At 49.2% G+C, this 15,475-nt stretch overlaps 3 protein-coding genes across 3 annotated transcripts; 1 reads left to right on the forward strand and 2 right to left on the reverse strand.

The window, feature by feature from the left end:
* Positions 1 to 358: 358 nt before the first annotated feature.
* LOC136767447 (uncharacterized) lies at positions 359 to 4,035 on the reverse strand. The gene is made up of 5 exons (XM_066721234.1): positions 3,347 to 4,035; positions 2,822 to 2,876; positions 2,464 to 2,578; positions 1,126 to 1,407; positions 359 to 558 (listed from the first exon to the last, which is right to left on the reverse strand). Exons 1-4 carry the CDS (start codon positions 3,641 to 3,643, stop codon positions 1,140 to 1,142), a joined length of 735 nt encoding a protein of 244 aa, XP_066577331.1. The 5' UTR covers positions 3,644 to 4,035; the 3' UTR covers positions 359 to 558; positions 1,126 to 1,139.
* A 1,556-nt stretch (positions 4,036 to 5,591) lies between these two features.
* Positions 5,592 to 8,471, forward strand: LOC136767448 (outer membrane protein 26). The gene is made up of 4 exons (XM_066721236.1): positions 5,592 to 6,280; positions 6,808 to 6,862; positions 7,008 to 7,122; positions 7,943 to 8,471. Exons 1-4 carry the CDS (start codon positions 5,984 to 5,986, stop codon positions 7,956 to 7,958), a joined length of 483 nt encoding a protein of 160 aa, XP_066577333.1. The 5' UTR covers positions 5,592 to 5,983; the 3' UTR covers positions 7,959 to 8,471.
* An 840-nt stretch (positions 8,472 to 9,311) lies between these two features.
* LOC136767451 (cilia- and flagella-associated protein 141) lies at positions 9,312 to 14,331 on the reverse strand. Its single transcript, XM_066721237.1, has 4 exons — positions 14,082 to 14,331; positions 13,410 to 13,450; positions 13,017 to 13,143; positions 9,312 to 12,288 (listed from the first exon to the last, which is right to left on the reverse strand). The coding sequence occupies exons 1-4, from the start codon at positions 14,160 to 14,162 to the stop codon at positions 12,187 to 12,189; spliced, it is 351 nt and encodes a 116-aa protein (XP_066577334.1). The 5' UTR covers positions 14,163 to 14,331; the 3' UTR covers positions 9,312 to 12,186.
* Between the last annotated feature and the right edge of the window lie 1,144 nt (positions 14,332 to 15,475).

Consider the following 15,475-nt stretch of genomic DNA (forward strand, 5'->3'; position numbering starts at 1 on the left):
CGCCCGGGCGGGTCGGGTGGTCAATCGGCCGTGTTGCGGTGACGATGATGGGACCCGACAGGACGGTCTGTGGGAGCGTATCGGCGTTTGCCTCCTGTCCCATTACCGGCCTGTCGATATGGGAAACGCACAGGCAGCGATGAGCCAGCCTGGGGGAGGTCACAGGGAAGGTTAACGATGTTAACGATGTTAAAAACTGCCCCCCATTGTCTCCCTCTGAGAGGACAGAAGCACGAGGGATGAAGGACACAGAGAGAGAGAGGGGCTGAGGAGAGAAAGAGGGAGGGAAGGAGGTACAGCACACCGCAGGTGTGTAATCACGTGACTAAAGGCTCACACATAGAAGGCAACCCAAAAGTTATTTTATATAATATTTTATTGATTCATAAGACATATCAGTTTTATAACATGTCTGTGTTTGTGTTTCTATGTTCCTGTCTGTCTGTGTATCTGTGTGTGACTGTGTGTGTCTGTGTGTCTTTCTGTGTGTCTGTGTGCCTGTCTGTCTGTCTGAATGTGAACATCCCTGTGCTTGTCCGTGTGTCTTCTTCGGGGGGCCTGGGAAGCAAACAAAGAGACAGCCACTTCAGTACCAGTCCACACAAAAAGAGAAGAGGGACGCACACACACATACTCACACATACATACACACACACACACACACTAAAACACACACAGACTCACACACACAAACTCACACTCACACACACAGACACACACAGACCCACACTGAGGGGGAGAGAGAGAGAGAGAGAGAGAGAGAGAGAGAGAGAGAGAGAGAGAGAGAGAGAGAGGGAGGGAGAAGGAGAGAGAAGGAGAGAGAAAAGGGGAGGAAGAGAGTGAGAGGGAGAGAGCGGGAGAGATAAGGAAAGAGAGAGAGGGGGAGGAGGGAGTTAACTAATTGTGGTGTCAGAATGTCCCCAAACCAGAAAAACAGGAAGAGCTTCATACACACTGAATAGCAGGAAGCTGGATCACACTCACTTACAGACACACACACACTCACAGACACAACATCATTTACACAGACCACTCACACATATAACGCATATTAACACATGTAGTCAGGCACAGACAGAAGCACAGCAACACACACAAACAGACACATCCAGCTCTGTGTCTCACCGGTGGGGGGGGGGTCACTGCTTGCCCTCCTGTTTTGGGGGCTCCTCTTGTTTTGAATTGGCTTTGGGGGGCTCTGCCTTGGGGGGCTCTTCCTTCTTGGGCTCTTCCTTTGGGGGCTCTGCCTTGGGGGGCTCTTCCTTCTTGGGCTCTTCCTTTGGGGGCTCTGCCTTGGGGGGCTCTTCCTTCTTGGGCTCCTCCTTCTTGGGCTCTTCCTTCGGGGGCTCTGCCTTCGGGGGTTCTACCTTGGGGGGCTCTGCTATGGGGGGCAGGCCGCACATCTTCCTGAAACAGACAGAGCAAAGAACAGAAGCCCATCAGCATGGGAGCAAAGACAGCGCAACGCAGCGCAGCACAACACAGCACAGCACAACACAGCACAACACAGCGCAGCACAGCGCAGCACAACACAGCACAGCACAGCGCAGCGCAGCACAACACAGCGCAGCGCAGCACAACACAGCACAACACAGCGCAGCACAACACAGCACAGCACAGCACAACACAGCACAGCACAGCGCAGCGCAGCACAACACAGCGCAGCGCAGCACAACACAGCACAACACAGCGCAGCACAACACAGCACAGCACAGCACAACACAGCACAGCACAGCACAGCGCAGCACAACACAGCACAGCGCAGCACAACACAGCACAACACAACACAGCACAGCACAACACAGCACAACACAGCACAACACAGCACAGCACAGCACAGCGCAGCGCAGCACAACACAGCACAACACAGCACAGCGCAGCACAACACAGCGCAGCACAGCGCAGCACAACACAGCACAACACAGCGCAGCACAGCACAACACAGCACAGCACAGCACAGCACAGCGCAGCACAACACAGCACAGCGCAGCACAACACAGCACAACACAGCGCAGCGCAGCGCAGCACAGCACAGCACAACACAGCACAACACAGCACAGCACAGCACAACACAGCACAGCACAGCACAGCACAGCGCAGCACAACACAGCACAGCGCAGCACAGCACAGCACAGCACAGCGCAGCACAACACAGCACAGCGCAGCACAGCACAGCACAGCACAACACAGCACAACACAGCACAGCGCAGCACAACACAGCACAACACAACACAGCACAGCGCAGCGCAGCACAGCACAGCACAGCACAACACAGCACAACACAGCACAACACAGCGCAGCGCAGCACAACACAGCACAACACAGCGCAGCGCAGCACAACACAGCACAACACAGCACAACACAACACAGCACAGCGCAGCGCAGCACAGCACAGCACAGCACAACACAGCACAACACAGCACAACACAGCACAACACAGCACAGCACATGTAGGGTCCTTACCTGCCCTCTGGTGAATTCTGGTCCACAAAGTCACACACTTTGCTCTTGAGCGCCACCTGCTGTTTCAGGTTATTGATGTCTACAGTCCAACGATCCCTCTCCTGGTCCATCTGACCTGGGGGTCCGAGCCAGGGGTCACAGGGGTCACTGAAGCTGCGTGTCTGACATCTACACTAGTACAGTGACTGACTGTCTGACTGACTTATACACTGACTGATTCACTGATACACTGATACACTGTGAGTGTGAGCGAGCTAGCAACTGAGTGTGACTGACTGTGTGAGTGTCTGAGAGTGAGCAGGTGAGTGAGTGTGTGACTGAGTGAGTGTCTGAGAGTGAGCAGGTGAGTGAGTCTAACCTTTGCTATTCTGCAGCTCTGTCTGTGCAGCTTTGAAGTTCTCATCCAGCTGGTTCTGTGAAGCAATGAGAGAGAGAGGGAGAGAGTGAGAATGAGAGAGGGAGACAGATAGTACCAGTGGCGTATGTTTGGTTTGGGGGGAGGGGGGTTGGTTGCATAGTTGTCAATCGGGGATTGCTGTCACTATTGGGGGGGCACTTCCCCTACACCTGTGAAGCCGGGCATACATTACTGGGGGGCCAATTCAACATTCTCTCAACATTGGAAACATGCATCCACTAAACCTGCGCCTGTGGCTAGTACGCTTGTCCCCTCTCCTCTCTCTCCCCCTTTCTCTCTCTCTTCTCCCCCACCTTTTAATTCACCCCCCCACTTTCTCAGCCACTTCCTGTGCCCCTGTACTTCCTACTCTCACCCCTCCACCCCCCTGCCAACTCATCCTGGCAGGCCTGTGACCACTTCCTGTGACCACTTCCTGTGTCCCTGTACTTCCTGCTCTCACCCCTCCACCCCCCCACCACCCACCTTCTCGGTCTCGCAGGCCTGTGAGCTTTCCCTGTGGCTCTGCAGCTGCTGCTCGGCCATGTCCAGCACCCCCTGCAGATCGGCCTGTTCCTGGTGGGCTTTGCCCTCCGCGGCGATGTACAGCGTCAGCTCATCCCGGAACTGGCCGGCCACCTCCTCCGTCATGCGCAGCTTTGTCTCCAGGAACTCCACCTTGATGCGCAGCTCCTTGGCCCGCTGTTCCCGCAGGTACAGCGACCCCAGCATTATGGCGGCGGACAGGCAGGACGAGGCCAGCATGATCCCAGTAACCTTCATGGTGTGTATGCGTGAGTCTCTGTCAGTGTGTGTGTCTCTGTCTGTCCTCCAGTGTGTGTCTGTGCACCTGACTCTACGTCTACCTGGCGTCCTGTCTTCCTGTCCCGTCCCCCAACTTCCTCCTCTGTACTGGTGTCACAAACTCCCTCTGTCAGTCTCACAGTCTCTCTGTCTCTGTCTCTGTCTCTGTCAGTCTCTAGTCGTTTGTCTGTAAGAAAGAAAAACAACGAAAAACGAACCCACGATCCTTGTGTCACTCCACTACCGCTCGCCTCCCTGCATGCCTGCCTCTGTGGTTCCTCTCTCTGTTACTACTGTCTGTCTGTCTGTCTCACGGTCTCTAGTGAGAGATAGTCAATATCGTTGGCACACCTCCGGCTGAAGAGGGAGGGAGCGAGGGAGGGAGGTGTATACTTGCAGTACTGGCAGCCCAGCCCAGCTCTTATTACCCCCCCCCTCTCTCTCTCTCTCTCTCGCACCTCCCTGCATTTGTATCCTTCTTTCTCTCTCTCCCTGGTAGAAATTGTGTCTTCACTTGGGGACAGCGGACAGCAAATATTGCGATATATTTCAGACAAGAACGTGAACTGGATGGTAGTGCCCAGCATTTGACTCAGCACAATGCAAAGTACTGCCACATACAGCGCAATGCAACACAACACATTGCAACACGGAGCTGGGGGTGGAGAACAATAGTCTTGGAATACCAAAGACGAGCACCAGCCTAGTGAGTCATGAACAAACCAAATCAAACCAAACCAATACCATACAGCACTCTCCCAGTTACCCAGCACTGCGTCGGCTCGCTGGCACACTGAAGTGGGCGCTGTGTGACACAAGATTGTGTGGCAGCAGCCCTTACACCCCCCCCAAGGAAACACACTCCAGGGCTCCAAACCACGCCTCAGTCGAGCTGGACACACACCCAGTACGGTTGTGCATCCTTCTTGCCAACAATGAAGGGAGAGCCGACACTTCAAATGCCTGCCATTGTTGACTGAGCCGCCTGGCTGAACTGGATAGTCCACTGCCTGTTGGACCGGCCTGCACCGCTCGGGGGGTTGGTGTTCCTGGAAAGGCCGGGGGCAGGCCAGTGAGGGACACAAAAAACAAACACACACACAACACAGTGGCTATACAAAATCACTATGCTGTCAGTTGCAGAAGAGGAAAATGCTCAGGGGGTCTGACAAACACTCTCAAACACACACATACACACCCAAACACACACTCATACACACAAACAGACACACACTGAAACACACACTCACACCTTCTCAAACACACACACACACTCACAAACACACACTCAAACGCACATTCACACACAAACACACACACTCAAACACACACTCACATACATTCTCAAATGCACACTGACACACACAAACGCACACACTCAAACGCACACGCATACACACAAACACTCCCACAGACAGACACTCTCGCAAACAATCTCACAAACACACACTCTCGCACACACCTTCCCAACCGTGATCTCACACACCCTGCCCTGCCTCCTGACACATTCACCTGGAGGTTCGCTCGCCCTGTTAGGCCTGTTCTGCGCACAATACTGTGACACCAGGGGCTCGCACACAAACACAGCAACACAGACACACGCTGGTGCACAAAACACACACGCAAAAAGACATTTCTCTCTCTGTCTCTACATCTATGGCAATCCTCGAACCCCCCCGTCTCCCACTGCCGGTGCATTGTATGATACACAACAGTAATTGCATTGATCTTCTAGCACGGCTTTGCCAAAATAAACAAAACAAACAAAAAAAACACACACAATGCGGCGTGTGTTTACTCAGTTAAGCCGGCTATGATGTCAATTGTCAAACAGAGAGAAACGAGAGAGGGGGAAGTGACAGAGAGAGAGGTGGAGACACTCGACAGGTGTTTTGCCCACAAGGCTTCGACATCTCTCCTCCTCCTCCTCTCCCCTCCCTCCCGCTCTCTTTCCCTGTCACACAGGAACTTCAAGCTCCCGGTCTCTTCCTCAAGCCCAAGAACTTGGAGAGAGAGAAACAGAGAAGGGCAGAGAGAGAGAGAGAGAGAGGGAGAGAAGGTAGGTGAATGCAACAGCGAGAGAGGAACAGATAGATGAAGAGAGGAGGACAGGGGAGGAGACCGTCAATAGCAGGTGAGAGAGAGAGAGAGCAGAGGGACAGAGGGGAGAGGCTGAGACACTTGCGAGAGACACTGAGAGACGAGAGTGAGAGAAAGAGCAAGAGAAACTGACAAAGACAGCCTGCTCACCACCAACCGTCCCTTGCCCTCTCTAGTCCCGTCTTCCTCCTCCTCCTCCTCTCCCTCTTCCCCCTGGCCATGAGGGCCCAGGGCGTGCTGCTGCTCGGGGTGGTGGGCATCTCCATGTGGCTGGTCTTCCTGCTCTACTCACAGGAGCTGGAGCTCCGGGAGAGGCGCAGCCGCGCGGACGAGCTGGACGAGAGGATGATCACGGCCGAGGACGAGATCGCGCAGAACAAGCAGAGGATCCAGGACACCCAGGCCAAGGAGCTCGGCGCTAAGGCCATGGCCGAAGAGCTGAGGGCCAGCCAGCAGAGCAGTATCGCCAACGGCCAGCAGGAGGTGGCCAAGCTGCAGGCCTGCCAGATACAGCAGGTACCAGTCCGATCGGTTCTGTCTGTCATCTGTCCCATCCTGTCTGTATGTGATGGTTTTGGGTGGTGATGTGAACCCCTGGAGTTCTGTTTACTATGGGTAATCAGTGCTATTGTTAAGCTCCATCGATAATCTGAATTGTCAGTCATCTTTGACCCCTTGGACATAATATTGTTGTAATTATACTGGGGCCCAGACTGAAGCCAGCCCTGTGTGGACTATAGTATTTTGTATAGTATAGTGTAGAATAGGAGCCCAAACCAGAGCTAGCACTGTATGGACTATAGTATAGTACAGTAATAATATAGGGCCCAAACTAGAGCCAGCGCTGTGTGGAATATAGTATAGTAGAGTATAGTACAGTATAGTACAGTATAGTATAGTATAGGGCCCAGACTGGAGCCAGCGCTGTGTGGACTATAGTATAGTATAGTATAGTATGGGGGATGGGGGGGCAGTGGGAGTGGAGTGTGATGCCTCTATATTCCTCTCCTAAAATTCCAGTTTTTCTAATTCCACTTTTTCAGAAAGATATAGAGGGGAAGAAGAAAGCGGCCCTGGAGGAGCTACAGAAGTTGAAGGGTGAGTGCCTATCGAGTTCATCAATCAATCAATCAATACATACATAAATCAATATAATACGTTCAAAGCTCAAGCGAGTGCAGTTTTGGGCGCGATGCTCTGTGACCAGGGCCGGGTCCCTCCCTGTGCGTCTCTCCCTGCGCAGTCCAACAAGAGCAGCAGTGGAAGACAGCGGAGCAAGCGATCAATGCACTGAAGCAGCAGGTGGAGGAGAAGAACAAGATCTGTCCATACGTGGACAAGACGAAAGAGGAGGCCAAGTAAGAGCTTGATTTCTCCCTCTCTCTCTCTGTCCCCCCATCTCGCTCTCTCCTTCTTTCTCTCTCCTCATCTCTATCTTTCCCCCCAGGACAGTCCTCTCTTCCCATCTCTCTTTCGCCCCCCATCTCTCTCCCTCTCCCCATCTCTCGCCCTCGTATCCCTCTGTTCCCCCATCTCTCTCCCTCTCTTCCCATCTCTCCCTCTTTCCCTCTCTCCCTCTCCCCATCTCTATCTTTTCCCCCAGGACAGCCCTCTCTCCCCATCTTGCTCCCTCTTTCTCTCTCCCCATCTCTCGCCCTCTCCTCATCTCTCTGTTGCCCCATCTGTCTCCCTCTCTTCCCATCTTTCTCTCTCCCTCTCCCCATCTCTCTCTGTTCCCCCATCTCTCTCTCTCCTTCTTTCTCTCTCCTCATCTCTATCTTTTCCCCCAGGACAGCCCTCTCTTCCCATCTTTCTCTCTCTCCCCCCATCTTTCTCTTTCCCCAATCTCTCTCCCTCTCCCCATCTCGGTCTTTTTCCCCAGGACAGCCCTCTCTTCCCATCTTTCTCTCTCTACCCATCTCTGTATCTGACCTTCTCTCCATCCCCCCCTCCTTTTCTATCTTTCACTCTCCCTCCCTCTCTATTTGTCTATATTCCCCACAGCGGATCTGGGACAACAATTCTGTTTCATTTATTTTTTAAGCTGAAATATTTCCATACTATTGCATAGCTAATGCATACAGCTAATTGGTGATGAACTCAAACCAATCCCAATGTCTACTACAGCTCTTAAAGGGCCAGTGCGCTTATTTGTGATTTTTCTTTTTGACCTTACAGGAAAATCTGTGGCTAGCCTGGAAGCCCCAGACAGGAGCAACGGAACAGCCCCCCCACCCCGAGAGGAGGCGTCTCCCCATCCAACTCAATGGACACATAAACACACTCACAACACGCCATACATGCGTACACAATATGCTGCCAGGAACACAAAGGACAAGACGGCTTGTCAATAATCAGTACGTTAAATTTTAAAGTGTTCACCGATACAATTTTTTTTTTGGGGGGGGGGGGTTACAAAGTGCAGTTAAGTTAAAAAATGTGTTAGAAAACACCCAATTCATATCAGGGCAACTGCAGTGCACAGTGAGATGGACTGTGTGAACGGAGCTCGACTGTCCTGTCCGTCCAGCCTGAGCTGTACTGACGCTGAGATGGCCACCATTTTTTAATGTCATGTTTATAACTTATTCGATGTTGGTTTGGGGTGTTAATGTGAAACCGCGCGTCTCTGTGGTCGTGTCAATCTCTGTAATGATTAATCGATATGTGGATACATAGATTAATAAATGATAACAGAAAGCTGCTACAGTATTGTTTGGTTATTGGTTTATTGTCTGCCCCTGGGGTTTGTGGGTAGTGAGCCCCAGGCAGCAAATCAGCCCGTACTGTCCTTTGATATTGACGTGAGTGGCTGCTCCTTTGAGGGTCATACTGGGGGGGTCAGGGTTAAGGTTAGAGTAAGAGAGATGATGTGGGAGAGAGTTGGAGAGAGAGAGAGAGAGAGAGAGTGTGAGTGTGTATGTGTGTCTAAGAAACCCTTCGATAATGTTGAGAAACTGGTTAATCTTTGGATCAGTGCCACGACCAGTGCAAAAGGATCAAGGATCTGTCTGCTGATTTGTCTGTTTGTTATTCACCGCGCCCAGCACCATGGACACCCACCCCGTCCGCCAGAGTCACACTGTGCGTTTACCTTTAAACACAGGGCGCCTGAGAGATAGATCCTGCTCTTCCAGCTGCTCGGGTCTGGGCACATTCACTGGGCTACGGCTTCTGCTCCTACAAACTGCGGCAGACTCTACAGGGACGCACATAGCTGACACACACGTGCCCGGCTGAGAGGCAGGGAGGGGGAGGCTGAGGGTGTGAAGGAGAGGAGGTCGGAAGGTGAGATGAAACAGTCTTTGTAGACGTGGCTTCTGTTCGGGCAGGCCAGCGCGAGGAGGCGGCGGTGGCGAGAGGCTGTCAGACCAGAGGCCCCCGTGTTCTGGGGCGGCACAGACACGGACAGCGCCCTCACAGGCCGGCACACTCCTGACGCTGGAGCGACCGGGCTCTTTCGCCCCTTTTTTAAACTGGATTTTTTATTTAAAAAAGTTATATAGAACAACAATTGTGATTAAAATAACACACTCTCGCACACAAACTGGTTTGCAGAGGAATGTGTATTCTTATTTCAGACGATTCTGAGCTTCTGTACACTGGAGAGTTCAACAGTAGCTATTGGTATTAGTAACAGTACAGTAGTAACAGCAGAGTCAGGAACAGTACAGTAGTAACAGTAGAGTACAGTCAGGAACAGTACAGTAGTCCGGTATAATACAGTAGTAACAGTAGAGTCAGGTACAGTACAGTAGTAACAGTACAGTAGAGTCAGGTACAGTACAGTCAGGTACAGTAGTAACAGTAGAGTCAGGAACAGTACAGTTGTAACAGTAGAGTAGAATCAGCAACAGTACAGTAGTAACAGTAGAGAGTCAGGAACAGTACAGTCAGGAACAGTACAGTCAGCAACAGTACAGTAGTAACAGTAGAGTCAGGAACAGTACAGTCAGGTACAGTACAGTAGTAACAATAGAGTCAGGAATAGTACAGTAGTAACAGTAGAGTCAGGAACAGTACAGTAGTAACAGTAGAGTCAGGTACAGTACAGTCAGGTACAGTACAGTAGTAACAGTAGAGTCAGGTACAGTACAGTAGTAACAGTAGTCAGGTACAGTACAGTCAGGTACAGTACAGTAGTAACAGTAGAGTCAAGTACAGTACAGTAGTAACAGTAGAGTCAGGAACAGTACAGTCAGGAACAGTACAGTAGTAACAGTAGAGTCAGGTACAGTACAGTAGTAACAGTAGAGTCAGGAATAGTACAGTTGTAACAGTAGAGTCAGGAACAGTACAGTTGTAACAGTAGAGTCAGGTACAGTACAGTCAGGTACAGTACAGTAGTAACAGTAGAGTCAGGAACAGTACAGTCAGGAACAGTACAGTAGTAACAGTAGAGTCAGGAACAGTACAGTCAGGAACAGTACAGTAGTAACAGTAGAGTCAGGTACAGTACAGTAGTAACAGTACAGTCAGGAACAGTACAGTAGTAACAGTAGAGTCAGGAACAGTACAGTCAGGAACAGTAGAGTCAGGAACAGTACAGTCAGGAACAGTACAGTAGTAACAGTAGAGTCAGGAATAGTACAGTAGTAACAGTAGAGTCAGGAACAGTACAGTCAGGAACAGTACAGTCAGGAATAGTACAGTAGTAACAGTAGAGTCAGGAACAGTACAGTCAGGAACAGTACAGTAGTAACAGTAGAGTCAGGTACAGTACAGTCAGGTACAGTACAGTAGTAACAGTAGAGTCAGGTACAGTACAGTAGTAACAGTAGAGTCAGGAACAGTACAGTCAGGAACAGTACAGTAGTAACAGTAGAGTCAGGAACAGTACAGTCAGGAACAGTACAGTAGTAACAGTAGAGTCAGGTACAGTACAGTCAGGTACAGTACAGTAGTAACAGTAGAGTCAGGAACAGTACAGTCAGGAACAGTACAGTAGTAACAGTAGAGTCAGGAACAGTACAGTCAGGAACAGTACAGTAGTAACAGTACAGTCAGGAACAGTAGAGTCAGGAACAGTACAGTAGTAACAGTAGAGTCAGGTACAGTACAGTAGTAACAGTAGAGTCAGGTACAGTACAGTCAGGTACAGTACAGTAGTAACAGTAGAGTCAGGTACAGTAAAGTAGTAACAGTAGAGTCAGGAACAGTACAGTAGTAACAGTAGAGTCAGGAATAGTACAGTTGTAACAGTAGAGTCAGGAACAGTACAGTTGTAACAGTAGAGTCAGGTACAGTACAGTAGTAACAGTAGAGTCAGGAACAGTACAGTAGTAACAGTAGAGTCAGGTACAGTACAGTAGTAACAGTAGAGTCAGGAATAGTACAGTAGTAACAGTAGAGTCAGGAATAGTACAGTTGTAACAGTAGAGTCAGGTACAGTACAGTAGTAACAGTAGAGTCAGGAACAGTACAGTAGTAACAGTAGAGTAGAGTCAGGAACAGTACAGTAGTAACAGTAGAGTCAGGAATAGTACAGTTGTAACAGTAGAGTCAGGAACAGTACAGTAGTAACAGTAGAGAGTCGGGAACAGTACAGTCAGGTACAGTACAGTAGTAACAGTAGAGTCAGGAACAGTACAGTAGTGTCAGTAACAGTACAGTATCAGGAACAGTACAGTAGTATTAGTACAGTACAGTGTCAGTAACAGTAGTCAGGAACAGTACAGTAGTGTCAGTAACAGTACAGTATCAGGAACAGTACAGTAGTATTAGTACAGTACAGTGTCAGTAACAGTAGTCAGGAACAGTACAGTAGTGTCAGTAACAGTACAGTATCAGGAACAGTACAGTAGTATTAGTAACAGTACAGTAGTCAGGAACAGTACAGTAGTATCAGTAACAGTACAGTGTCAGTAACAGTAGTCAGGAACAGTACAGTAGTATTAGTACAGTACAGTGTCAGTAACAGTAGTCAGGAACAGTACAGTAGTATCAGTAACAGTACAGTAGTCAGGAACAGTACAGTAGTATCAGTAACAGTACAGTGTCAGTAACAGTACAGTAGTATCAGTAACAGTACAGTGTCAGTAACAGTAGTCAGGAACAGTACAGTAGTATCAGTAACAGTACAGTAGTCAGGAACAGTACAGTAGTATTAGTACAGTACAGTGTCAGTAACAGTAGTCAGGAACAGTACAGTAGTATCAGTAACAATACAGTAGTCAGGAACAGTACAGTAGTATCAGTAACAGTACAGTACAGTGTCAGTAGTAGAGTGGCACAACCCATTTTGCAGTGTGGCTGTTATTGCAGGAACTGTAAACCGGACCTATCCCTGACCACAAGAACCCCTGCAGTGTTGTTCCAGGAACTGCTGCCGCACAGCCGGCTGCACCGGTGCGGTGTCGTGACCGCAGGAGAGTGGCGGCAGCAGCAGCGGGGCAGTGTCCACACTGGGGCACCGCTCACGTCTATATCCTCTGCAGGTAGAAGGCTTTTCCCAGGGTGTGCAGCTCCTGTGTGAACTGCTGCTGCTCCCGGGACAACAGCTCCTGCAGGGCAGCGCGCCGCACCTGGGGGAGGAGGGGACACACGATGACATCACCCTGCTTCCCTTCCTGCTCCATTGACAGTTTTCAAATGTTGTGCAAATGTCTCCCCCTGCTGCCCAGGCTCTGCACCACACTACAACACTACACTACACTACACCGGACTACAGCCCTGTCTGCCTGCAGCCTAATTCAGCCCTACTCAACAGAACATTTTACACGAACCCCCACCCTGCCACACTTAATTAACTACAACACAGTAAAAGGGGGGAGTCTCTTCTGCTGTAGAGCTGGCAGAAATTATTGACCAATCACAATTTAAAAAAAGAAAGCAAAATCCCAAAGAAGAAATACATTCCCTGGTTAGTGTTGATTAGGGGTGCACATGCAGGTCAGAACGACCCGACGGCTGCATTCGGGTTGTGTAGAGAGCAATATTACCAGCGATTCATTACAATTCTGTAAGGTATGTGAATGAGGGTTGCGTTGTGGTCCGGGGGGGTTAGGGTCAGAGGCTAGGGTTGGGGCTACGTTTCCAATGAAGAAACTGAACCGGGGCTGGGTTTGAGATTCTGGGATTGGCAGGGGTCGGGGTCCAGGCTGGCCTTACAAAGTAGGGCGGGTAACCAACTTCCTGCCCTTCCCTCTCTCCCTCTCCCTCACTCCCAAATCCCTCCCTCTCCCTCCCTCCCAAATCTCTCCCTCTCCCTCCCTCACTCCCAAATCCCTCCCTCTCTCTCTCTCCCTCTCACCTGGGTCAGGGCGCAGCGGGCCAGTCGAAGCTCGGTCTGCTCTGCACGCTGCAGGAGGCGCTGTGTCTGGGCTGAGCCCGCCTGAGTCGACCTATGGAACTCAGCCTGCCGAGACACTGCCTTCACACTGCACAGGGAGGGGGGGGAGAGCAACAACAAGATGTAAGAGAGACAGAAGACAGAAGGAAAATCCAGCCAACAAATCACAAAGAGCATTGTAAAGAAAGACAGAGAGAGAGAGGCAGACAGAGGACACAGGCAGGCAAGCAGACAGAGAGGAGGCTGTGAGTCAGAGGAAAGGAGGAAGAAAAGATGAGGAGGTGGAAGAACAAGAGGGTAGAAAGAGAGGGAGACAAAGACATACAGGTGGAGAGAAAGAGAGACAACAGCTACCTGTCCAGCTGTGCCTTTCGATCTTTCATATCCTCTTCTTTCTGCGCACAAAAAATAAACCAAAAATGCATCAAAACAAAAATGACAGAATTTTTAAGAAACTATTGTGTGAGTGTATGTGTGTGCATGCATGTGTGCGTCTGTGCGTGCGTGCGTGATTGTATGCGTGTCTGTGTGAGCGTGCGTGTGTCTGTGTGTGCGTGTGCGTGCGTGTGTGTGCGTGTGTGCTGGAGTGATGGCGGGATGGATTATTAAAATGACTGCTTATTAAAATGTCACTTGCTTTTCTGTGACAATCACATATTGTATAACATAACGTATATACTACTTTGACTATAACTACTATTATTATTACTACTACTATTACTATTATAACAAATATTGTTATTCTTTACTTGCTGCTTTGGTTACCTGTGTTGCTGTTTCTGCTTTATACCACTACTACTAGTAGTAGTGTTTAGGACTGCTCTCACTACTGGCACTACACTACAACTACTACTACTACTACTACTACTACTACTGGATACTTTTTTTACTTGCCCACTACTGAGTTACAAGCAGTTACTACTCTTGCTTAGCAGAATCATATATACTACAGCAATAGTAAACTAGTAGTAATAGTAAATACACTAGTGCCACTGCCCCGCATGCCTGCAGTGTATGGGAACTCACCTTCACCTTACTGCGCTCCTGACGCAGCCGGGTATTCGCGATGCCCCGTCTGGCCACTTCCTCTGCGGTTAAAAAGCTCATAATGAGATGTATAGTTAATTATAAGCAGTTATGGGTTAATTGTTCGTGTTTCGGCGCTTTAAGCGATGACGTCAGTGCTGACGGGTTTAAATGTAACCAGCTCCCGCGTTCGACGGGTTGCCGTAGCAACCGGACCACACTCGGCCGAGCGGGGATCGGCTTCTGTTGCATCCGGGCACTCGCACTCACAGCCCGCTCATAACCCGCGGCAGTGGGCTCGTCCAACCGCGCAGCCGCTGAGGATTCAGCTTTGAATTCGAATTAAAATGCACGCTTCTGATTGGACATCGGCTACATTAGTTGCTTTGCAATACCATTGATTGACCTTAATACCAGCCAACCAGTATTCCCCACTATTTTGTAGTTTGCATTTTGAACTCATCAGCCCACACAATTGGAAAGTTAGTTAGTGGTCAGTGGTCCCTTTGTGGTATATATAAAATTATATAATATATATAACTAAATTGAGAAATGAGAAATCGACCCCAAACGAAAAGATAAGAAGAAAAACAATACATTTATTTTTTTTAACTTGTATTGTATGGTTTAATGTCATATACTGCAAAGTTACTACGTTTGTGTTACTTTTTTATGTTATAATGTTATTGTGTTATATAGTTGACTAACATAATATTTCATCCAATATTGAATTTATTGTCCATGTGACCGTAAATTACACTCATGGGAGGCTGGCCTTGTTTTGGGCTTGTTTGTACATCTGAGGATGCTTCTTTCCTCCTACAAATCTGGCAGCCCTGCTCACAATACAGCACAGTACACACACAAGCGACTGGACTGTCACAACTTCCCAGGCTGACTGTATTTTTGTATGTGTCAGTAATATAGAGTGTAGGTTAGTCTGAGCAGTAGTGTTATTTAGTAGTGTAGTGGTTTTAGTAAATCCCAGGATACACCGATGACGAAGCAACAAGTTTATTCCATAAAACATAAATACAGGTTAACCCAGAGCTCTCCTCTCACAGGAAGTGAAGAAAAGAACTGAGGATGTGAGTTGGAGAAGCCTTTATGTATCTTCAGATAGACAATGGGTTGCAGTCGTATCTATCAGAAGTGATTGCATCTCATTCAAATACAGTTTTACAAAATCGTTTAGCACATACATAATAATGAACACATGCCTGAGTTTGTTGCTGATGTTGAAGTGTTTGATGAGCTGGTCTGCATTCTTCAGGCAGCAGATGTTTATCAAATACATTGTTTTAAGTCCTTAACCAAATACCTGTGGCCCAAAACACACAACCTTTATACTGTTTAACTGTTTCAGCTGATTGAATATCCTAGAACAGTGTTTC

This window comes from Amia ocellicauda, chromosome 14 (assembly GCF_036373705.1).
Source record: "Amia ocellicauda isolate fAmiCal2 chromosome 14, fAmiCal2.hap1, whole genome shotgun sequence".
Lineage (NCBI taxonomy): Eukaryota > Metazoa > Chordata > Actinopteri > Amiiformes > Amiidae > Amia > Amia ocellicauda.